The sequence below is a fragment of the Eucyclogobius newberryi genome, unplaced genomic scaffold (assembly GCF_026437365.1).
Source record: "Eucyclogobius newberryi isolate DKJ021-1_F unplaced genomic scaffold, fEucNew1.0.hap1 SCAF_2, whole genome shotgun sequence".
Taxonomy (NCBI): domain Eukaryota; kingdom Metazoa; phylum Chordata; class Actinopteri; order Gobiiformes; family Gobiidae; genus Eucyclogobius; species Eucyclogobius newberryi.
This window is the reverse complement of record NW_027315834.1, coordinates 32,628,173-32,651,947: the sequence shown is the minus strand read 5'-3', so window position 1 is coordinate 32,651,947 and position 23,775 is coordinate 32,628,173. Positions and strand designations below refer to the sequence as shown.

Genomic DNA, 23,775 nt, shown 5'->3' with positions numbered 1-23,775 from the left:
AAATTGACATTCAAGGTGAGAAAACGGTTGCTATCGACAAGGGTACTCAAGTTAAAGTATGAATAAAAATGGTTCCTTTATAGATTTTCTGACGGACTGACTGAGATGTGGTCACCCTTCTGATACGTGGGTGAAGTATTTTGGCATTATGTAGACCTTGAATCCTTGTAGCAGACTTACTTATATATAAGAGGGGGACTCAAGTAGAAGTAGAGGTAACAACAGAGCAGTCAATACACAATAATTAAAATAGCAACTTATCCTTCTAATAAATGAGAGAATAGACAATATGTTTTACAGTCCAATTTGTGCCGTTTATGTGCTACATATATTTTTGAGCTGGTTGAATAATGAATAGATCTATGACATAAGCACAGATTTATTAAATCAATACTTTTTCACACATGTCTTTGTGGTATTTATTTAGTGCAAGATATTGATTGGGCTATTTATGCTTTAGGGTAGTGTTGTCAAGATACTAAAATGTACTCAATATTGATTCTATGGAAAAGGCTTGATACTCAATGACAATTTTGAGACCACAATGGCGATAATAAAGGCTCTTTTTGTTACACATTGACATTTAATTTAGAAATATATTACTAAGTGGTCTTATACTAGTTCTGATAAAGATCAAGATTGTAAGTTGTAAGTTATTCAGTAAAGGTTCATTTTTATCCCGTCAAATTAGTGTAGTTTCGATTCTAATTTAAGTATCAATTAGTATTTTTATATCGATACATTTGACAACCATACTTTAAGGTCGATTCAAATACCAAAAGGCATAATTGATCATATTACTATGATATGGCAAGTCAATATGCCACACATAGAATAACATTAAATAGTGATAATAACTTAACATAATCTATAGGGTTGAGTCTGCCACAAAGCTCGTTTTCAACATGTTTTCAACAGGTTTTCAACACAAATATGTAAAAAGTCCCTGGCCAGCAGAGATAAGAGGGCGTAGAAAGCTTGAGGAAGTTCGGCTAGATAAGCACATGACTGATGCCCTCCACAATGACTTATTCTTTTTTGTGTATGAGTTTAGCATGATGGATGGAGTGGCCACTGGTAGGTAACGTAGGTAGGTAACACTTTAACGCAGGAGGCCCGGCTCTGTTACATTTACGAGATTGAGCTCTGATTCGTTCTAATACTGGTTGGTTGGATAGCATTTTTTTAATCATCTTTGTAATGATGATGCTTGTTTTATTTCTTGTTTTAAATATGCCTTGATTTACATATTTTTTCAGTGCAATACTTGTATACATTTTGCACACAACACTGTGGTTTAGGGCTGGGCGACATGAAGATAACAATCAAACTGTCATCTGATCTGTGCTATTTCAAGGGTAATGAGGGAAAATGACATCGGCATAATTTTACTATGTGTTGGCATTGTACAAAGTGACCCGAGTGTCCTGATGTTGTGTTGTTCTTGGGAAAATAATGTGTTACTTCACTCTACTCATAGCATATGTATCTCTTATTTGAATACATGACAGAAATGAGTCTTTGGCTTGTTAACACCCGCCTACAAGTCAACCCTTCATGTGTCAGCCTTGTATGAGAAGGGCAGGAGTGGGCGTGTTTATGAAATTACAAAATGAAGTCTTGTTTGTTCAGCTTTCTCCTTATCCGAGTGACAGATTTCACCTAATCCACTCAAATGTAATATGATAACATAAAGTGACATTGTCTAAGCCAGAGCATGAAGGACAGATAGATGAAGCTCTGCTGGTAAACTATGCATGACTTTGATGGCATTTGAAGCACATTTGGACACACAGAGAGTCATGAAGAACAGGAGCTCGACACATTGACAGAATTCACTCAAAGCAGAAGAGCATCTGTCAAAAGCCTTGGGTTTAATAATGTCAAACATGTATGCCTCACAAGTATCTGAGCAAAAGGTACTGGCCTCGATGTGGTCCATCCATACCACTATAAAATTAATGACTTGGTGAAACACAAGCATGTAATATGTTTCTGTAATGTTTATGTATGCATATCCATGTGAAATATTTGCAAATGTATATTTTCAGCTGGACATGTTCTATGATACGCTCTATGATAAACAGGAAGTCAGCCATGTTGAATCAAAGTGGCACCGCCACGCTTGACTTTTTTTTTTTCAAAATCGTTCTTGTCCTAGGTTTTTTGTCCGATCAAACTCAAAACGACACCTTTTGCATCTAAAGACATTGAAATTTAATAAATATTCAAAAGAATGTTGATATTCTTTGCGTAACACGCCCTCAAAAAAGGTTTAATTTTCAGTTTTTTCAAGGACAAGTCACGCCTATTGCAAATCATCTACGGAGCTCATATTTCACTCACTAATGCGTTTTTATGATCTGGTTGGAATAAATACCCATGTAACAAATTTACACTATAGCGCCCCCTACCCATTGTGTGAAAAACTCAACATTGTCTGATTTGTTTGAAACTCATGGTTTATATTCTCCTTGAGACGCCTTGAAAAAAGTGCATTGCAGATATTGTGTATTTTCCCAATTGGCCAGCAGAGGCGCAATGAATGCCTTCACTTCCTCTTCCGCTTTTATTTTGATGGGACATTTCCTCTCGTGCCGCATTAGAATTATTATTCTTTAGGCTTTATTCTTTAGACTTAATTGTTTTGACTTTATTCTTTAGGCTTTATTCTTTCTGCCACAACTTGTGTATTTTTGACCCCCGAACATAAATGAAAAGTCTCGGGTCACCGAGGCTCTCTCTCTTTCTCCCTGCTCAGGTCTGCGTTCAGCACAATCTTGCAATTTGTCAGGACAAACAACTATTTGAATCGCAAACTACGCAATCATCGATGGTGAATTACTGAGCTCCGTTTGGTATGCCGCAAAACGCAGCAGAAAACATGGACAGGGGGGAAGGCGGTCGCGCGGGAGGCGAGAGCCATCATCGCCGCTCCGCGGCTTTAATTTGTAATTATTTTTACAAAAGCAAAGAAAATTACCTTTACTATAACGAAACATAAATTCTTGCTATGGATTTTTAAATGGTGCAAATGTGGGTTATCGGCCACAACAGCAAGGTAAATATCAGACATCGGTATCCGCTAAAAAAATTAAGATCGTTTGTATTGTTTATGTTCAGAAAATGTATATCGAACGCCACTTATATTTGTTAATAAGACAAATATTTTATTGAAAATCGAGATTGATCAATATGCTATATATAAAAAAGTGATTCAGTGTTTTGTCATATTGCCCAGCTTTATTCATCAATTCCACTTCCATTTTAATATATGGAAAAAACTAAGCAAAATAAAAATTAAATTGTGAATATTTTGTGAATGTTCTTTTAGAAGATATGCACATTTTTAATATTGTACAAATAACAAAGTTTTAAAAAAAAGTTGTATTCTTTCAGACAAGAGTATTAAGTGATTTCAGCACTTTTGTGGGTAATTTTACATTTGTCTGATACTTACAGTAATCCTTAACTAGTACATTTAAAGACATGTTTTAACACATTTCTGTTGGATTGATGAGAAAGACTAAATCAGGACTAAACCAGGGAGAAACCAGGTCTAAAGTGAGACTAAACCAGGACGAAACCAGGTCTAAAGCAAGACTAGACCAGGACTAAACCAGGACTAAAGCAAGACTAGACCAGGACTAAACCAGGACTAAATCAGGACTAAACCAGGGAGAAATCAGGTCCAAAGCAAGACTAAACCAGGGTGAAACCATAACTAAAGCAGGACTAAACCAGTACTAAACCAGGACTAAAGCAAGATTAAACCAGGGTAAAGCCAGAACTAAACCAGGGTGAAACCATAACTAAAGCAAGACTAAAATGGGGAGAAACTAGTACTAAACCAGTACTAAACCAGTACTAAACCAGTACTAAACCAGTATTAAACCAGTACTAAACCAGCGAAAAACCAGGACTAAAGCAAAACTAAAACAGGACTAAAACAGGGAGAAACCAGTACTAAACTAATACTAAACCTGTACTAAACCAGATAGAAACCAGAACAAAGCCAGTACTAAACTAGTACAAAACTAGTACGAAACCTGTACTAAACCAGTACTATACCAGCTAGAAACCAGGACTAAAGCAAGACTAAAACAGGGAGGAACTAGTACTAAACCAGTACTAAACCAGCACTAAACCAGTATTAAACCAGTACTAAACCAGCGAGAAACCAAGACTAAAGCAAGACTAAAGCAAGACTAAAACAGGACTAAAACAGGGAGAAACTAGTACTAAACTAGTACTAAACCTGTACTAAACTAGTACTAACCCTGTACTAAACCAGTAATAAACCAGTACTAAACCAGCGAGAAAGCAGGACTAAAGCAAGATTAAAACAGGATTAAACCAGAGACTAAACTTGCACACTTGAGATTTTAACTTTTGTTAATATCGCCCACCTCCACCTTACAGTGAAATGCCCAGCTCATCACTGGCACCATCACAAAGCGGGACTCTCAGAGGACTGCGTTGAACATTGATTCAATAAATGGAAGTCTTTATGGTGGGTTGTTATAGGGCGCCTGATACCACTTTGAAGAAGGTCAATGAACAAGTTTAAAGCCAAGTGTGCAGAGCTGGCTATAATGACAGTGCTCTCAATACGGGATAGTAATTGCAGAGCGAGAACTCTATCTTCATGAACAAACAGTTAGCCCCCGGGGTTACACGGGCTTTGGGATCCGGTGTGACCATTGTCGCAGCGAGAAAGGGCAACATTTTCACTATTACGTCAACAAGTAAGGTTCATAATTTCAAGGCTGCCCTCGTCACACCCTGTAATTGGCACAATAGCTGAAATTACACATGAATAGAGACTAACGTTTCACCGAACCGAGACAACAGTCGCTATGACAAAATGTATTTTAACAAAAGTAATGGCGCCGACTTTAATCAAGCCTATTTTATGTCCTACAAGTTAAATATTTACCAATTAGTTTATCAGGCAAATAACCGCACTAAACTACATTAAATAGCTTATCATAAAGACGTCCTACTAGTGTCTTGCCGAAGGACAAAACAGCAGAGGAAGGTTTGTGGATCAAATTCAAAACCCTTTGGCCGATATAAAGGCTATATCCTGATATCTATATTAAAACACTGAACTGAGATTTTGAACTACTAACCAAAATATGTTTAACCAAGACACTGTCAACCCAATAATACTGGCACAACCTGCTGTACAACCATTGGACAATATTTTTTGTTATGTGATGCTTGTGCTATGAGATTTTTGATAAAAATGCTGAATGAACAAGCACAATCCATAGTATATCAGTATCAGGACTAATTGGGGCAACCAAAATGAATACAAGACAGCCAAATGTAGAAGTTGAACAGGCATGAATACTCAAAAAAAGAAGACAAAACTCCAGCAGTTTCCCCTCACACCACAGATTGAGAAATAGTACATGTCTTATGTCTGTGTAATGTTTAGTGGATGAAATATGAACTTTTCCATCCTCACCCTTATTCATGGAGCAGCTGATGGCAGAGCCGTGTTCGTCGCCGCTCTGGATGTCGCTCCATGACAATACGGCGCGGGTCAGTACAACTTCTACCTCGGCTTGTTCGCGGAAAAGACGCATCGACAATAGCCCGTCTTGCTTGTCCATGGTGCCTGTAGCTCCAAAGACTCAGTCCGAGGGAGTCCCAAAGCGTGTGAGTCCCTCGGTTGTCCTCATGTCCACTTTGGGATCGTCCGCGTGTCAGGAGCGCGTCTTGTCCAGTGACGGGAGAAGGAAGCGCACCTGAGGCGGCTGAAGAGAGCGTGTATGCAACAGACAACTCACTCACTGTGCGCCACAAATACCACTTTTATTTCTTTAACCATAGTGGGGGCAATAGGCCTACAACTTTCTTTCTTTTAAAATTAATTATGCTTAAAATTCCAAGTAGCATCATTAAAAATTGATACACAAATTGATACATAAATGAAGTAATACAAATAAATACAATTATAAAAAAGAGGACATTCATTCATATAGCTTTGGTCCAAAAAACAATTCTATAAATCTCATGGCAACATTACATTTGACTTAAATAGAGGTCTAAATCATGCATTTATTTTATACGATTTCGGTTGATTCTTGAAAATCAATACAATTAGATTTTGCTTTAAAGAATCAAATTTGTTTATATATGACATTTTCTAATAGGTAGGCAAGTTACCAAATGATTGCACGCACCCACTGTAAAAAAATATTCCACATTTAAATATATATATATATATATTTTTTTTAGAGTAGATGGATATATTATTTACTGTATGCCAACAATATAAATCACCCATAAACAGAGCCACAATCATTAAATACATTTCCGGAAGTTTCAATTGAATTTTGTCAACAATATGCATGAATCATCTGCAAAATCATATCTTCTTTTTAATCGTCTGACATGTTTGCATTTTGTTTCTGATTCTGATACATCACAATATTCATAATTGTGCCGAATAACTTTGCAACTTTATGTCAGAGTGAGACATCTATCGTTGTTTTCTGTCTTTGCGGGCTTCATTCTTGGCAAACAAACGCGTGAGCTATTGCAACATATGCGTCTTCTTTCACTCCATGACAGGTGTAAGTGTACTAAGTGTACTATAAGTGTACTGTACCCTGGAGTGCACAAAGGCCTTTTGGAAGCCTACATGCCACACAAATGCATAATGTATTGTAAATGTTTGTAAACCTCAAAAGCTATAGTTTCTAATCAAATCAAATAGTTGTATGGTTTGGTTTAGAAGTAAAAAAAACAAAAATAAAAAATCCACTATCAAGCTCTTTGATTCAATTCATAAAACAGCAGCAGGGATGTTGTTATGTGTTGTCTTTTCCCGCGTGCCTCGGTGCTGATGCTGGCGGTGGTCTCCAGTTTGATTGACAGTACTTTTTTTTGTCAACACAGCAGCAGACGCCGCAGGCAGCGACGTCAGCAGCCACCCCTTTCAGCCACCTCACATCAAATCTCACTTCTGATTGGTCCGCCCCGAGGAAGTCCCGCTGTAGCCAATCACAGCCACATATGCTCACCGATCTGGCAGCACCAACATGGCAGCTTTCTGAGTTTTGGTGGAGGGAATCTGTGTAAATAAACTCAAATTCGGGCTTTGTTGGACACGACAGCGCTCCGGTGCTTCATTTTATGCCGCGCGGGATAGCGGAGGAAAAATGTCGAACGACGGGAGTAAGTTTTGGAAGCGAAACACGGCGAAGGTTCCTGGCAGGTGAGTGACGTGTTCCCTGATGAAGGCTAACTTAGCACGGCTAGCTGCACTCAAAAAAGGCCTCACTCTGTATGTATAAAAGCAAATTAATTCAACCCGTCCCACCGTAATGACAGTGCCGATGTTGCCCTTCATTCCAACCCTCTAATTAATTGAATAATCATCGTTTGTCGCCTGCTGCACATAGGTGGCTCAGAGCTAATTTGCTAACAGTGGCTAATTGTTGATATTTTCCCCTGTCGACTGTCGTAATCAGTGTTTTGGTCAAGGAAGTATCATGTAGATTCACGACAACGGTTTGTGGGAGTCTTTGCAACCACTCGGGATTTTCATTATTAACTATTCCTGTGATACAGAGTTGGAGTTTGGGGAAATGAGGAAGCTGGTTGGGCTAGCTTGACAGGACTCATTCATTAACATTTTCTGATGTTTTCCCCCCCAGCATTCAACATGTTTACGGCGCACAGCATCCGCCTTTTGACCCCCTGCTTCATGCAAGGTAAGTGTCTGCGTGTGTGTCAGTGCAAGCAGTTGTTTAATATTATGGATCTTTCTTGTAGCATCTTCCCTCCATAGAGTTGGTTTGATAAGTGGAGTTGTGCAGTGGTAGGCGTTAGGGTTACTGCTTCCTGCTTACAGAATAGCACAGTATTTAAACCAGGTCTGCACTAGAGTTAAATCATAACTAAAGTGGTTCTATTAAAACATGGTGGACAAAAAATAAGTAATACATTTGAATTAAAGATGGACTTGAGCTGCATAGGACCTCTCATAAGAGTATGCTTTTCCAAATCACAGACTCTATTTTGTTGTTGTATGAATTGATTAATTTCATTGTTTACTTTGTTGAAAAATTGCACAGTTATAAGTGTAAGTGATCAGTTGAGCAAATAATGGACACTATAGTTGCTTTGAAGATGTGCAAATCAGCTTTATTGTTTGAAACTATATCACTATGCCGCAAAAAGAGCCATTTAAAACTGAAAATTGAACAAACTTGTCTTTTTTTTCATCTTGATCAAGTTTTAAAGTGTTGTTTATTTTGTGGGTAATTTTACAGTCCTTTCATACTTGTCTGATACTTAAAACTTCAACGAATACATTTAAAGACAGTTATAGAACACTTTTGAAGGATTGCCAAAATATCTTCTGATCATTTGGATCCTCACAGAAATATTGAAATGTGAATGAATGTCAATATCGCCCCTTCCCCAATTAAAACTTACAATTATTCTATTAACATAAGGGGTGTTAATGCACAGCTATTCATAACTTAAGTCCTGAGGTCAAGATGGTGAGAACTTAACCAGATCTAAATCATATTACACTGCCTGTTCAAAAAAAAGTTGCCACAGAATAAAAGGGATACACACTCTAAAATTTGGTTGTACTACTAAAAAACACCAAATGAAGTCTAAAGAATAAAGTCTGGCGGTAATGCAACACTTGGATGACAACAACAACAACAACAACAACCTTTAGCTTTGATTACAGCACACATTCACTGTGGCATAGTTTCATAAGGGTTAGGATGAGCTTCGCAATATAAAGTGCTGCATTATTTTTCACCAGTTGATCTTGTATTGTTGATGTGAGAGTGACCACTGCACAAAGCCTTCTCCAGCTTGTCACAAACACTCTCACTGGGGTTCAGATCTGTTGTACATTAGTTTCTGCTTCTTTGTAGATGTTTTCTCTGCTTGATGCTAATGATTTGACTCTTCTCAAACACACTGACATCTTTTCCATGACCACGGGATATGTCTTTCCACACGGTTATTTCAGAAATGAGAAGCCGCTCACTGCATCAGTTGGGTTTAAATACCATGTTGCAGCTGAAAGATCATCACTCATGCTGCAGTTATCCAGTAGCTGGCTTGTATTTGCTTAGTTGAATCCCAAGTTTTTCTTTTGGGACAGGCAGTGTAGTTGTCTGTGTATTCTTTCAGTCATCCGGGTAGGTTCCATAGCAAAAGAAAATGTAATTGGCAACTGGACAACTGATTGTTTGTATTAGCATAAGCATATTTGTTCTCCACTCCCTGCAGTGAACTTTCCAGAAAATCTAGTCATCCATCTTAAGTTGTACTCATTCCTGTGTGATTTCAATTGCTTTAAATTTTAATGCAGGTTTTTTCTGATACTTGTCTTCACTTTGCACCTTCACCTTTGATTCCTCTTTTAAAAGGGGGCTCTATTCACCATACCCGTTTAACTTGTTCTGAGTTTTGATTCAGAGCATCAACTTTTAATATGTTTTTGTTGAGTTATGACAAAAATCCTTGTTTTTGAAGAAAATGATGGCACCCTTCACCTCTCTTGTCCCTGTTGCCTCAGTCTACCTTTTCTCTCTCTCTGTATTGTATAAAACGTAACTTGAGTTTAATTGAATCCACTTTCTCCTACGCGTTTCTCATTTCCCCTGAATAAAAAGGTGTCCTTGTAACAGACGGAAGGCGACAGTGATACTGCTTTCATTTAATGTGCTCACATTCATTTGTAATAAAAAAACCCAATCAGCATGAGAAGTTGTATTTAATTCTTAGACTCTCTTAGAAAAAATACTTTTGTAATCTGGAAATACATTTTTTTTATGTTTTTGTTTTTTTTCTTTTTTGTTTGGCTTCATGCAAACAGTATTACACTACCAAATGTATTCCAACTAAATGCAAAGTATCATTTATTTTAGCATCACTATGTCTTTTGTTCTGCCGTATGATGACTTCAAATAATTCAACTGGTTCATATTTAGAGCTGGGTTTCGATTCAAATTTCAAGAATCGATTCGATTCCGATTTTTACGTTTCAAAATCGATTTTTTTTCCGATTTCTCAGATCCCATCCGATTCGCTCCGATTTCGATTCGATCCGGGGGTTAATGTTATTAAAAATGAAAAATGTATTTGAACCGTTTCCTTCACTTCATGACTGTGTAGAGAAGCAACATATTAAAACTAGTATTATATCAATATTACACAGCAAATCTTACAAGTATTGGTAGTTACTGATGGAAGACTGATGAAAAGGTTAAAGGTCAATCTACCTTCAAGAAAGATAATCCAGGAGTCCTGAATTATCTTTCTTGAAGGTAGATTGAAGTTCACTGAGGGAAATGTAGAAATAATTTTAATTAAAAAAACAAAAACAAAAAAAAATCGATCTTTGGACGTACAAATTGATAATTGGTCATTAATATGCAAATCGGAAAATCGATGATTTCAACCCAGCTCTATTCATATTTGTTGTCAGTAATTATCACCATGACTTTAAACAAAAAAGTCTAGGTTGATGACATTTATGATCTTCCATCAATATGTCCTCAAACATTTGAATATATTGGTACTGAATATTAGGGCTGTAGGCCTTTAGTAATTTAGTCATGCATTTTTCTATATGGACCAAAAGAGACTGCAGAGAAACAATTGGCTAGAAATATAAATCCTGATTTTAGTTTTTTTTTAAATGTTTACAATACATTGTGGTGTTTAGTGGTACAACTTTTGCAGCTTCCTTTTAGCTGATTAATCAATGTCTTTAGTTTACAAATAATTTATTCAATTACAGCCCTACTATAAATAACCTTAATTAGATTTATTTGATACTGACGATAATATTTTAAAATTACCCCTTAGTTCTAAATTGCTACTGTTTAATGTGTGATTATTACCCTCTCAACGTTGTGGGTTCACTGTAACCTGGCTCACGCCAGATTGATCTGTGTCTCACTCTGAATTGAGTTATTTAGATGAAAGTCTGGAAAGTCTCTCCCAAAAGCCGTCGATATGTTGAAAAAATACTTTAAACTGATTGGTCGATGGTCACAACAGCGGAAGAAGCAGAAACATCTAAATTGTGTTAAATCCAGTGTTCAGAAAAGCACAGTCCTCTTTCTCATCCACAAATGTACAAAACGCCATTGTATGCAGATTTTAGAAAAACAAAATGGTCCATATTTCTCCTAAAATAGGACGAAGTACGCCCATCAGCGCCCCCTTGTTTGTTTTGGTTCGGGTTGCTTTGACGTCCGCCCAAACCACAATGCCGCTCTGTGATTGGTACCAGTCCAGTCTGCGGGCCTTAAATGCCATGTGATTGGCCCGTTTACCACTGATGTCAACTGCAAATGAATCAACGGGAGCCTAACAAGATGGATTCTCAAGAGTTTGTGAACCTACAAAATAGCGAGAATTCATCTTGTTTGCAAGGTGGTTCATTGCCCGGCAACGAGTGTATCTTCTACGGTTATTATCATTTACTTAATCGGTCTGTGCTTTCTTCTATGGCCCTTATCACCAATTGATTTTCCTCTTTGATCCATTTGTCACATTTATCTAAAAATGAATGTCTTTCCCTTATCTTCTCAGTATTCACTATGAGCTCTGTGTGTTGCAGTCTAATTAAAGCCGGTAACAAACCTCCTCCGACCACGCCTGGGAAACCTAAAAAAGCCACCACTTTCCAGGAGTTTGAGAGCACCACGAGTGATGCCTGGGACGTGGACGATGACGACCTGTTGGCGATGGGTGCCCAAAATCTCAACATTGAGGTGGTCATGGAAACGGCAAATAAGGTAAACATGAGTCTAATTCTAAGCCTCTCACATCATATACCACCTGTGATGATACTTTGCTCTAACCAACCATCCTTAAAGAGACCCTGTTATAGTATTATACTTGACTAACTTTTAACAATTCTAATGCTGGTTGTGTTTTTGTTTCAGTTGTGTTTGTTTGAGTAATCTTGAATATTCAGTTTTCTCCTTTTTGATTTATTAAACACAAAACGCAAACCAAGCTAAAGCCTTTCTAGAGTTTTTAGAAGTTTGTATTTTTGTCATTACTGGAACTCTCAATGTAAAATAAAAAGTAAATTAAAGAGATAACCCACATTTGTTAAAATACAAATATTCATATAGCAGCTGTAACGTTTACCTCCTACCTCTTTTCCTTTCCAAACCAAAATATGACAACTCTGTGGCATTGAGCAACACATGTGTATTGAGTTAACACGTGTATTGAATTGTGACACCCGTATCAATCCATTTGATATTATATAAAATATCATTACATCCCAAGTTTGTAATAATGTCAGAACTCAATGGCTGGCTCTACATTAAACAAGCAATTGTTTTTATTTTTGACAAAATATTTTTTTGACAAAAGAAAGGGGTTATTTTTATTTTGGTATAGAAATCTGTATTGAATATAATTTGTTTTCTCACTATGGAAATAGAAATGTTTGTATCATGAGAACACTACCGTTTAAAGAAGGAGGCATTTATCTTTTTACTGTAGAGTGGATTCTTCTGACATTATAAACTCATGATGCAGTTTTTACTCGCTCACTCGTCCTTAGGATGTTGTTCTTTTTATGTTTGCGAAGGACGGAAGACTACTCGCTGCAACTGCAAGTCATAAACTGCCCTAAGTAGTTTAAATTAATCAGAATTAGAAAGGGTTTATTGCCATCGCCAATAAACAAAATTCATAAACATAAGAACTTGCTTTGGTGATTCGGTGCAACATAAAACAATGAACAATAATAAAGCAACATATATACCGGTAAAATAAAAAAGAACATGCATTTAAGAAAATCAATTTAAATCCATTAAAGGATAAAAGTAAAAATAGGCTTGCTATGTACACAAATTGTTCAGTTACATTTACATATTTAGTGCAGAAAGTGAACAGTGCAGTGAGTGATTTATTATAGTTTAAGTGACAGGTGTTTAGAAGTGTTCATGAGTCCAACGGCAGGGGGAAAGAAACTGTTCTTGTGGCGGAAAGTTCTGGTCCGGATGGACCGTAGCCTGCTGCCTGAGGGGAGTGGCTCAAATAGTCCATGTCCAGGGTGAGAAGGGTCGGCTGTGATCTGACCTGTTCGTCCCAGAGTCCTAGAGACTTGCATGTCCTGCAGAGATGGAAGTCTGCAGCGATCACTTTCTCAGCAGAGCACATAATGCGCTGTAGTCTCTGTTTGTCCCTGGCTGTGGCTCCTACGTACCACACGTGATGGAGGAGGTGAGGATGGACTCAATGATGGCCGTGTAGAACTGCACCATCAGCTGCACTGGCAGCTTGGCTTTCCTTAGCCAAGAAAGTAGATCCTCTGCTGGGCCTTCCCGGAGGTCTTGGGTGATGGTGGTGCCAAGGAAGCAGAAGGAGTCCACAGTGGGCATTGAGCTCCAGTTTGTTACCGCTGCACCAGGACCCCAGCCGGTCCACCGCCCTCCGGGTCAGGTTTACAGAGTCGTGGCTGATTTTGCAGCAGTTTGTGTACAGAGAGAAGATCACAGGACAAAGTACACAGCCCTTTGGAGCTCCTGTGCTGATTGTCCAAGTGTCTGAGACGTTCTTCCCCAGTCCCACGCACTGCCTCCGATCTGTCAGGAAGTCAGTGATCCATCTGCAGGTGGAGTCAGGCACGTTAAGCTGGGAGAGCTTGTTCTGGAGCAGAGCAGGGAGGATGGTGTTGATTGTGTTGAATGCAGAGCTGAAGACTACAAACAGGATCCTGGCATAGGTCAAACCTTTTAGAAAAGGTAGTCATCTAGACACTGTTTTTGGAGATAATTTTCAATCTGAAGGCACTAGTCTCTGGAGCAGGGGTGGGCAAACTACGGCCAACGGGCCACATGTCACGTTTGTCTTTATAATAAGGCCCGCCAAACATGCCAAGTAATATTTAAAAAAAATAATAATAATAATCTTTTTTTTCTTTTTTGCCCTCAGGCATCTGTCTGCACTTGTATCCTCAATAAATATGACGTGAAATGAATTGAATAATAGATTCAATAGCCTATATTTGACAGAAAAGTGATATTTTATTTGTGAAAAATGTCTTTCTTTTTTTCACACCAATGATCGCGGGCCGGCCTTCCACTTCTTGCCTGGATTCAAATATGGCCCTCGGAGGAAAATAATTGCCCACCCCGGCTCTATAGTTTATACTGTCCTGAGCTAGATTAGTTCTGCCCTAAGAGATGAGTTATAACCTGAAACTGCTCTGCCTTTTTTACCTGCTGCCCTATGGTTCTCTGTTGACCTCATCCTCGCAGCTGTTTAAATCTTTCTTACATTGTCACCATGCACTTGTATTACCATAACCCACATGTATTACAGCAATGTCCACACTTTTTTCACCAATGGCCACATATTAAAACATGCATGAAGAAGGCTGGTGATAAATTCATTGACTTACTCAGACTGGTGCATTTGCTGGACCAAAGGGCTGGGAGCGGTTCAAGATTCTCGTAAGTTTGAAACTCTAACACTAAGTAGTGTTTCCTGTTTTAGGCTGATTGTAACAGCTGTCATACGCCTACAGATGAAAAATAGCCTTTTGTCAATTCTGTGATATTTATATAAATGTTTATTTAATGCACTGTCCCTGAAATAAATAAATAAATAAATGGCTGAGTGGATGGCGTGTATGCCTGGCACCATATACAACCGGCCGCAACATAGAGATTTGGGTTACGGCTCTGACGTCTTTCTCTTTCTCATCCCAATTTTGTGCTTCACTGTCCTGTCAAATAAAGCCTATTGGCCAAACTATTCTTTAACAAAAGAAAACTTAAACAACTCTACAATCCAGCTTGCATAAAAAAAACAAAATTTCACTCTTTAATCTTAATAATTTGATTAATTGCTCAGCCATAGTTTATTAACCAGCAATGCTTTATTAAAGCTTGTAACATTAATGTTTTGTCTATGTCTCACAAGAAATTGTTTGTAACTTAAGGCTTATTGGTAGAATTCTGTGAAAGTTTCACAAAAAAATAATTTAAGATCAGAAAGCCTGAGGACCGGATTTGGGCTGTGGGCCATAATTTGGACACCCCTGATGTATCACAACAAATCTATGCTGGACCATGAGTGTCACCCTCTGCAGGACACTCTGTCCACTCTGGAGAGCAGCTTCAGTGAGAGACTGATCCACCTTCGCTGTGTGAAGAAAAGGTTTCACAAGTCTGTCCTTCCTGCTGCTGTCAGACTTTATAACAAACACTGCTAGCCCTAAACACGTGCAATACTGACTTAACCATGTGCAATACCGTCATATTCATGTGCAATTACTGTCGTACTCACATGCAATTATGTCACATTCATGTGTATATAACTGATGAAAATAGAGTGTTTATTTTACCATTATTATTAGTATTATCTTGTCTTACGCTAGCTGTTTTTATTTTATCTTTATTTTCCCCCTCCATTCCTTATTAGGAAATGAGAGTTTTTGTCTATAGGAGTTTTTGTTTATAAGAGTATTGTTTATAAGAGTTCTTCTATTAAGAGTTTTTTAAACTTCCTATAAGTTATCTGTCTTTTTCCTCTGTATCTACCTGCGTTGCAACAATGAAATTGCACCATGTGTGGACAATAAAGGAATATCTTATCTTATCTCAGAGCCTTCACAACCAAAAAGGGGGTTAAGTTGATAGGCAGCTTATAGGGTTGTAAGTGTCTTGCCAAGGACAAATCATATATGTAGTGCTAGCATAGGTTGTATTATTGAATGTCTTTAGTACAAAGTGAATATGTATTCTACCTTCTACCTGTGTCCAGGTAATCGAGAACCACAGCAGGCAGCAGGAGCAGCAGAGACAGGATGACTCTTTGGAGGTGGAGCCGAGGGAGGAAGAACCCACGGAGGATGACCCAGAGGACCAGGACCCTGATGTGGAGGGGGAGGAGGAGTTGGAGCAACCCCACGAGGGAGAGCTGCCCAGCCCGGAGGTGTCGTTTACCTCCAGCCCCTACAGCGATGTGCGCCTTGTGAAGTCTCACAGCGAGGCTCCAATTGGGTCACCGAAAGGTTAGTGGACTTCATCGCTCAGTGTTCCAAAGTTTGCCTACTGAGCTAAATACTAAAAGTTTAAACATTTGGAGGTCTTACTTGTACTAGGGGAAAAAAATCCCTCACACTTGCAAGTGAAATTTATTTACTGGTTTCGGCAACTGGGCCTGGGCAAATGCCTGACGGAGGCTCAGTTGCCGAAGGCCCAGTTGCCGAAACGTTGCCTCTCCACCTGTAAATAAATTTCACTTGCAAGTAAGACAGTGTGCGGGATTTTTCCCCCTAGTACATTTAGCCCCACGTATGCCTTTTTCCTACTCTCCTGCTACAGTATCTGATCTGCCGAGCACCGCCCTGATATCTATTTGGAGGTCTTACTTGTAAAACTGTTACCCTCAATGTACACCAAAGCCGTAACCTTGCGTAAGTGCAGCAGTGCAGGAATTGCTTTTAATAATGACCGGTCCAATGGGCGTAATTACGGTGCGCGTCACTCAAATTGAGTTGGAATTCAAATTTTTTGCGTCATCGGAGTGTCTCCAGAGTTTTTAGTGGGGGAAACGCAGGAAAAGGGCGCGTAGTGTCAAAATAGACTGCCGATGCCCTTTCAGGATACGTTATCTAAAACATGAATCACGTAAACAACAAGTCTTGCATCCTGAGTCCTGGACCACATGCATCACATCCAGGACCTTGGGGAATGAATGATTCATGAGCTAGGACGAGTTTATTGATGGGAGTCGAAACTTATAGTTTTCAGATGACTACAACGGAATCTTTTTCTATTATGGATCCCTCCTGGACGAATGAGGGATTACACCAACATATTATGCTTTAAGATGTCAAACACACTATAAATAAAGGACAACTTAAGACAGGAGAATGCATTAAACTTTGAAGGTAAGTAGCTTAATTAATGTAGGCACAGCAGCCACAGCTCTATGTAAAGCATTGTCCCTCTGATCCAAGTTTTAAAACCTTCGTTGCTGCTTTCGCTGCGTCGCTAGTTTGCGTGGTTAATTCCAAGGTTTCGTGTCCCAAATTCAGGTCCTGGCGAGATGGCACTTGGGTCCAGCTCCGGACCTATTAGTGACCGGGGCTCTGTGGGGACAATAAAGTGTACCTTAACCTTAGCTTCAAGTCTATGACTTGGACTTGAATGCCATTGACTCTGAACTTGACTTCGATTTTGAGTTCTATGACTTGGAGATTTTTGGAGAATTAAATAATTCTCCTTCAAAAATAAATAAATGTTTATAAAACACTTGCAGTGCTTTATTTTACAGAAACAAAGCTTATTTTTCTTTCGTAGGCTTTATTGAACAGGACAGTGCAACGCATATGTGCTATCCACTCAAGTCCAACACCGAGCTGCACCCTCCCCACTTTTCTGTTTGGGACCAGCACTAAGAAGGGCATTTATAAAAATCATAAAAATTTAAAAAATATGAGCTGTAGCCTATTATAATTTAGGATAAAGAATTAAAAGGGCTTGACACTCGACTTGGACTTACCTGGCTTGAGATGAGGACAAAGATTTGAGATTTAATTGGGATTTGCAGGACTTGCTCTCACCTCTGCTAGGAAATCACATTAAACAGGGCTGATTGGATAATTCTTCTGTTTCTTCAAATGTCCTGAAAAGCAACATATAAAATGTTATTAGAAATATGCCACTGAAGAGGTAAACCAACCTAAATACTCAAATGGAAGTCAATTGTTTGGAACAAGGATAATGCTCGTATTTTGGGATGTATTGTTTTTTATGCAAACAACCAAACTAATCTCTAGGCACCAGTGGATGTCCTTGGCTGTATCAACTTTGTGACACATAGAAAGTGCTCCCTTCAGCCAGCGCCTCTTGTAGCACAAGTCTACCGCTGTTTATTACCACCATGTCAAGGTCCTGCTTTTGTGGTCTTGGACTTGCTGTTTTGCCCATCCTCTACATAAATTTCCATGCTAAAGTTTTCACAGGAAAATTTAGGAAAACTGCCAGAAATTAATCGAATTTTTCACCCTTTTGCAGTCCTAATTGCAGTTCCTGGCCCTAACCAAGCATCATCTCTACAGATTTTTTGTTTGTTTGATTCTTCTGCCGTTTTGAGCACGTCTGTGGATTATTTCTGACACAAAGTCTGCAGCGAGTTCACATTCTTTACGTGTTCCTTTATGTCCAACTTGTGCAGCTCCTAATGAATACTGTACATTTACCATCTCAATAAGAGAACATGGAGCAAGGCTAAACGTAGATAAGGGACACAAGGTAGTTCTGAAAATCGTTATCAATCGTAAGGCATTTCAAGCGCTTGTGCTGTAGACATGCTCAAGGTGGGCACAAGTTATATAGTATTTAATAATTCATCTTAATATGAGCCGTCAAGTTGCCATGTCGTGATGAACGTATTTGTTTTATCAACATTTTGATGGAATTTTGCTTAGAAGGAGCAGATTTTCAATTAAACAAATTAAAAATGGCTATGTGATTTGTTTGAAACCTACTTTTTTGAGCCAAAGTCCAATTTAAAATACTGGTAAATTAATAAATACATTAAGTACAGGGAAGTGGCGGGGATAGCGGAAGGTGAAAGTTATTTAGAAAGCACTCGAGCCTCGAATACATTTCAATACAGGATTACAAACGTGCATGAATCAATTGAAATACAACATTGAGTGAGCTGATAAGGAACATGGTTAAAAGCACAACAGTCCATTTTACAATTATGTCCCCTTTAAAATGAATGAGTCACATTTATAAACAAAGGTTTTTGTCTTTCCATAGATGCAGAGAGCGAACGGGCTGCCCTCCACAGACAGCGGTCCCTGCCCCACCGGGCCCCTGTCATCCCATTAGTGGCACGGATAGCTGACCAGAACACATCCGGGACCCCCGCCATGACGGAGAGAGAGGCCTCCAGACTGGACAAGTTCAGACAGATACTGGCTGGACCCAACACTGATCTGGGTAGGACACTCATATTAAAAATCTTGAAATTGTCTGACTCCTAAGTTATCAGCTTTGTGGACATAATGTGTCTTTTATGAAAAGACAAACAAAAGTAACTGGTCAACAAGTAGGGATGTCACAATATCAAATTATAGTGGTACCATTATTCTGAGATGAGAAAAAAATAATAATCACGATTTAACTATTATTTACGGTTATTTGGACTGACCAAACAAAAGTGAAATCTTTAATTTTCTTCAATTCCCGTGGTCTGACGGGTTACTGTTCCTCAAGTGTGTGACCGGCTTTACAAACACGTATTTTCTGAAAGCCAAAATTAAGTTAAATTTGACAAAAACAGCCAGATAAAATAAAGTTCTATTTTTTGGGCTGTATAATGAACAAAAAATACTTAATTTTGCTTACGAAATTGTCACGATTATAATTTTTTTGGTTCTTACCTTATATTGTGACCTAAATAATCACTATTGTTGATCAACTTAATAATCATGACATCGCTACCAACAAGTCACTAGCTCTTTTTACATACAGTTTTGTTTCTTCAAAATTTGAAGAAACAAAACATATTTAATATGTCTAATATGGCCAGACTTGTTCTTTTTGAATGTATACTCATCTGGAGTTTGCCAGCTGTGTTAGCTGTAATGGTGCAGTGAGGGAGAAAGTTGTGCAGCCATCTGGGAAAGTGCATATTACCAGGGAAAAATACAGCTAACATCAGAAGCAAATGACGAGTGTGTGTTGTGCATATGACAATAGGTAATGTTTATCCAACCCCAGAGAGGGCATCTGGTGCTGCTGTTTATCCGTGACTCTAACGTTGGGTAACTCCATACTTTGTTGGATTGGCACTTATTTTGAGCGGGTTACATGCAGTCTGCCCGTTATACCGACAACGGCATGCCATGGGGCCTATTTGGCCAACGCGGAGCAGATTCAAATGGGTTGAGTGATAACACTTGTCGACTGACCTGAAAACACGACGGTGTCCGTGAAAAGTAAGCTCACAAGTACAACAACTTTTTTGTTGACTTAAATCTCGTCTAACTGTAAAATCATTTCTACCAAAAGCGTTATTGCGAGAATAAATATGGTGTTTTTTCTTGTTGTTTGTCATTGGTCTTGAATTATGATGGGTTCCTTCTCTTCCTCCATGTCAAACCAAGCACCCATCAAATAAAGGTGGACAATATTCAGAGGTGAAGCAAGCTCTCGTCTCACAAAATATTGCAAGACAAATTGCCCACATGAGGTAGAAATAATATTTTTTCTTTTGGGCAAATGGTTTAGCACAACAAAAGAAATCCAAAAATGTTAAGGACAAATGATGTAAAAATCTCACCTTGTCTCAATATCACCTTTGTGAACCCAATATCATCTTGTGGAAATTGCATCTCATTCCATCCCCAACAATGACGATCCAAAATGTTTTCCGTTCCCCCCAAGATATTTTCAAATTCATTAACATTTCCAATACTATAGCTACTGATTTAAGTTGCTAAATAAGTTATGGCGCAGTTAAGTGTAACATCACTGGTCAAATTGTTCTTAGTTCCATTGACACAAACAGCAGATTTTGGGGACATTAAAGCCTGATCCATCGGTAATCATCTGGAAAATATTTTCAATTTAATGGAGCTAGCCTGAGAAGCCAGACCAAATCGCACCACATCACTTCATTGTCGAGTCTTATCAACGTTCAAATTTTTCTGTGTATTTTCTCGTGCAGAGCTTAACCTGAAACAGCCTGACAGTTTTGAAATTAATTCTCTCGAATGTGACCTCTGCTGGTGAGCTGTGCAGATATTATAAAAACCCTTAAACAAAATAGAAAGTTGTCTTGAGAAACTCTGACGTCTTTCATATCACGTTAGCCGCCGTGGCTGATTGGGTTGGACTTTGAGGAGCCCTTGTCATCGCTTCACTGCCACATGCAGATTGCTTTGAAGTAGTACAAGCAGAAGTAGCACTGGCTGAGATCCTAAAATGTAAATGTAGGATTTCATTAAGTTTGAATTGCCTTAGTCAGCAGCGTGGCCCACCTCTGTGTGTGATCTCCTTGAAAAGTTTGCCACACAAACTGGTTATATACAGATGAGTGTATCCTTTACATCAGCTCTCTGTCTAAGACGTCGGGCCCCATTAAAGCCCTGCCAGGCATCGACAGCCTCCTGTCTAAATTTAGTTTGGTCTCCGTGCTTCCATTAGGACGAGCCGTGCTGTTGGCTGCTGGCAGAATGAACGATGAACTTCATTCACGGGACATAATTAAGTGAAGGATAAGGCGAGGGGGGCAGAGGGTGATCAGGACCAGAGAAGGATCAGATCAGATGAAACTTTAATGATCCCCACGGGCAAAAATGGGTCATCGTCGCTGTGAAGAATGGGTTATAGACGAGCACACGGAAGTATCCAGACAGACAACAGAGACTTTAAACCCAATGTAGCAAAAATACTTGTGAGAAATGTTAAATAATATCACTGTTTGCCTCCAGTAATAAAGACACAGAGACATTTCGTTGCTGTTGTTTCGGGGCTGAACACATCATTTTAGAACCCATTTAGATCCATTAGTGCTCACTGGGCTCTCATAAGGGCTTCAAGTATGTAGCCTCAAAGTCATTTGGACAATTCCATGACACAAAAGAGGGCAAATAACTACTCAAGGCCAGACTTTGTTTTGTGTATCATAACACAACTTTAATGGCGCTGTGTCTGTGTATTGTGTATTCATTGCTTAGACCAATGTAGGGATGACACCATGTGATACTTAACATATTCCTTTATCGTCCCACATGGGGAAATTTCATATACTTGATACTTGATACTTGAACATGTCAGAGATGTGAGCAGACGACAGTGTATCGTGTTACTCAAGCTCACAGTCAACATTTTCAAGAAATATTATTCTGCAGTATTAGCATTTCTATAAGGATTATGAGTTTTTGGAGACCTTTTTATTTAGTTAATGGTATAGCAGGGATATTGGCTTGCCTAATGTAATCTTATAAAAACATGCATTAAAAACAAAACGTAAATTGTCAAAGTGAAAAATAAAATAAATATATATTTGACTGAACGTTTAACTTGATAATTTATGGAGTCTTTCTAATAGTTTGTCAGTGCAGTCAGTGGAGCCTTGGGTGAAAGCTTTGTGACTGTCTGTCCTTGAGTTCACTGGAGGGGGTCCGCACTCATCCATCCACATGCCGTTTCTCACATGAATAACATCATTAATAGCCGTCATAGCGTCTTTCTTCTATTTGGGGGCCGGCTTGCCTGATGACAAGTGAGAGCTGCCAGTCTGTGCTGTTATACCAGGTGGTCTCGTCTGTCTATCGCAGTGTGTGTTGAGTGTTAGTACAATCGATAGACCCGCTTCACTGCTGACCGCAGCCTCACCAACCCCACCTTGAGGCGCTGCACTGGCCACAGAGCAGTGGAAAGTTCAACTCCAATAGTATTTTTAAAGTTGCACAAGCTGGGTAGACGTCTACAACAAAATCCTCTTCAAATGAAATGATATAGTGAACTGAAGCTGTACTAGTGAAAGGCATCGTTGTCCTGCCCCCATAATATGAATCTCTCCATGTTAAAGGACACGTTTGATAAAGAATTTACTTTTTTGAGCTTTTAATCAGTTATAATATATTGCTTAATTAACTTTTTTTAATTTACAATATTTTTTTTATTTTATCTTTATCTTTGTTCTATATTGGACACTGCACATAAATTAACTTGTGTTAGTCCAACATTTTAATGTGACTTAGCCATGTATGCTAATTTTCATTTCAGTTTCATCAATTCTTTGGGAAATTTTCTTGCGCAGAGCCAAGAAACTCCTCCTTTTCAATTTGCCCCAGATTGGTACATTAATCGCTAGACTCATTACGAGCATGCCGGTTACATTATTTAGGTACATCATAGTTGTAGAAAACTAAATCAAATTATTTACCATTACCTCTTACAAGTACTTCATTCGTGTTATATTATTCGGTTCACACAATTACACCTGTTAAAAGCTTGCACAAATGCGATTTGCGATTTGAACTCCACTGCAGCACTGTGCAGACTTTAAATGGCTCAAAGTGTTTATTATCTCCATTACACTGTGCTTTGTGGCCCGTTGGTTGTCTTTAGCCATGGTTGTCCTGCGATGCGTGTGATGGGTGTTGACAGCAGCCTGTTAAACATGCGAGGTCGAGGAGGAGGTTGTAACCTGGTCCAGGTGATGGATGTCAGCCTCAACTCTGCTAATTATTGCTCATGTCCTGAGGCAATGCAGTGCGAACATGTACGCTCTGACTACGGTTCAGCTCTACTATTCAAGCACGTTCACTTCTAATATTTAAGCTAATATTTACCCCAATCTGATACATTTTGTTTCTTTATTGTCATTTGGTGTTATTACGTTAACTGGCATTCCCTAAAATTTTTATTGGGCTGTAAATATTAAACATACCGCTTTAAAAATCGATTGATCATAAGCTTACTAATTTGTTTGCACAAATAAGCACGAGTTGTTTTAAGAAGTTATCATTTAACAATGTCTTTATCCCCTATACATTCTTTTAATGTTCCTCAGACTCTGTCATTTGACGTTACACATACAGCCTTTATATCAGAAACACTGGTGTTGCTATGGCAATGATCCTTCCTCTTTTTTTATGCCAATTTCTCGTTCACTTTCTGTTTTCATCAGCTCATATGTGTGTTGTAGTTGCCGGTTTTCCCTGGTCTTTGGTCTTTAGTCTTTTTATGGTCATTATACGGT

General features: G+C 38.7%; 2 protein-coding genes across 7 annotated transcripts in view; one reads left to right on the top strand and one right to left on the bottom strand.

The window, feature by feature from the left end:
- The window catches only part of cerk (ceramide kinase), a 53,582-nt gene extending 47,831 nt beyond the window's left edge, over positions 1–5,751 (bottom strand). The window contains exon 1 of the mRNA XM_072455047.1: positions 5,477–5,751. Within this exon, the coding sequence (XP_072311148.1) occupies positions 5,477–5,624 (148 nt within the window). The 5' untranslated portion in view covers positions 5,625–5,751. The remainder of the gene's footprint in view (positions 1–5,476) is intronic.
- Positions 5,752–7,023: 1,272 nt separating this feature from the next.
- Positions 7,024–23,775, top strand: part of tbc1d22a (TBC1 domain family, member 22a) — a 158,055-nt gene continuing 141,303 nt past the window's right edge. For 3 of the 6 annotated variants that reach the window (XM_072455044.1, XM_072455046.1, XM_072455041.1), the window contains exons 1-5: positions 7,024–7,234; positions 7,677–7,733; positions 11,627–11,804; positions 15,802–16,051; positions 18,816–18,998. In XM_072455044.1, coding sequence (XP_072311145.1) covers positions 7,179–7,234; positions 7,677–7,733; positions 11,627–11,804; positions 15,802–16,051; positions 18,816–18,998 — 724 coding nt within the window. In that variant the 5' untranslated portion in view covers positions 7,024–7,178. Of the gene's footprint in view, positions 7,235–7,676; positions 7,734–11,611; positions 11,805–15,801; positions 16,052–18,815; positions 18,999–23,775 lie in introns of all 6 variants that reach the window. The other 3 variants (XM_072455042.1, XM_072455043.1, XM_072455040.1) reach the window with 1 other exon arrangement.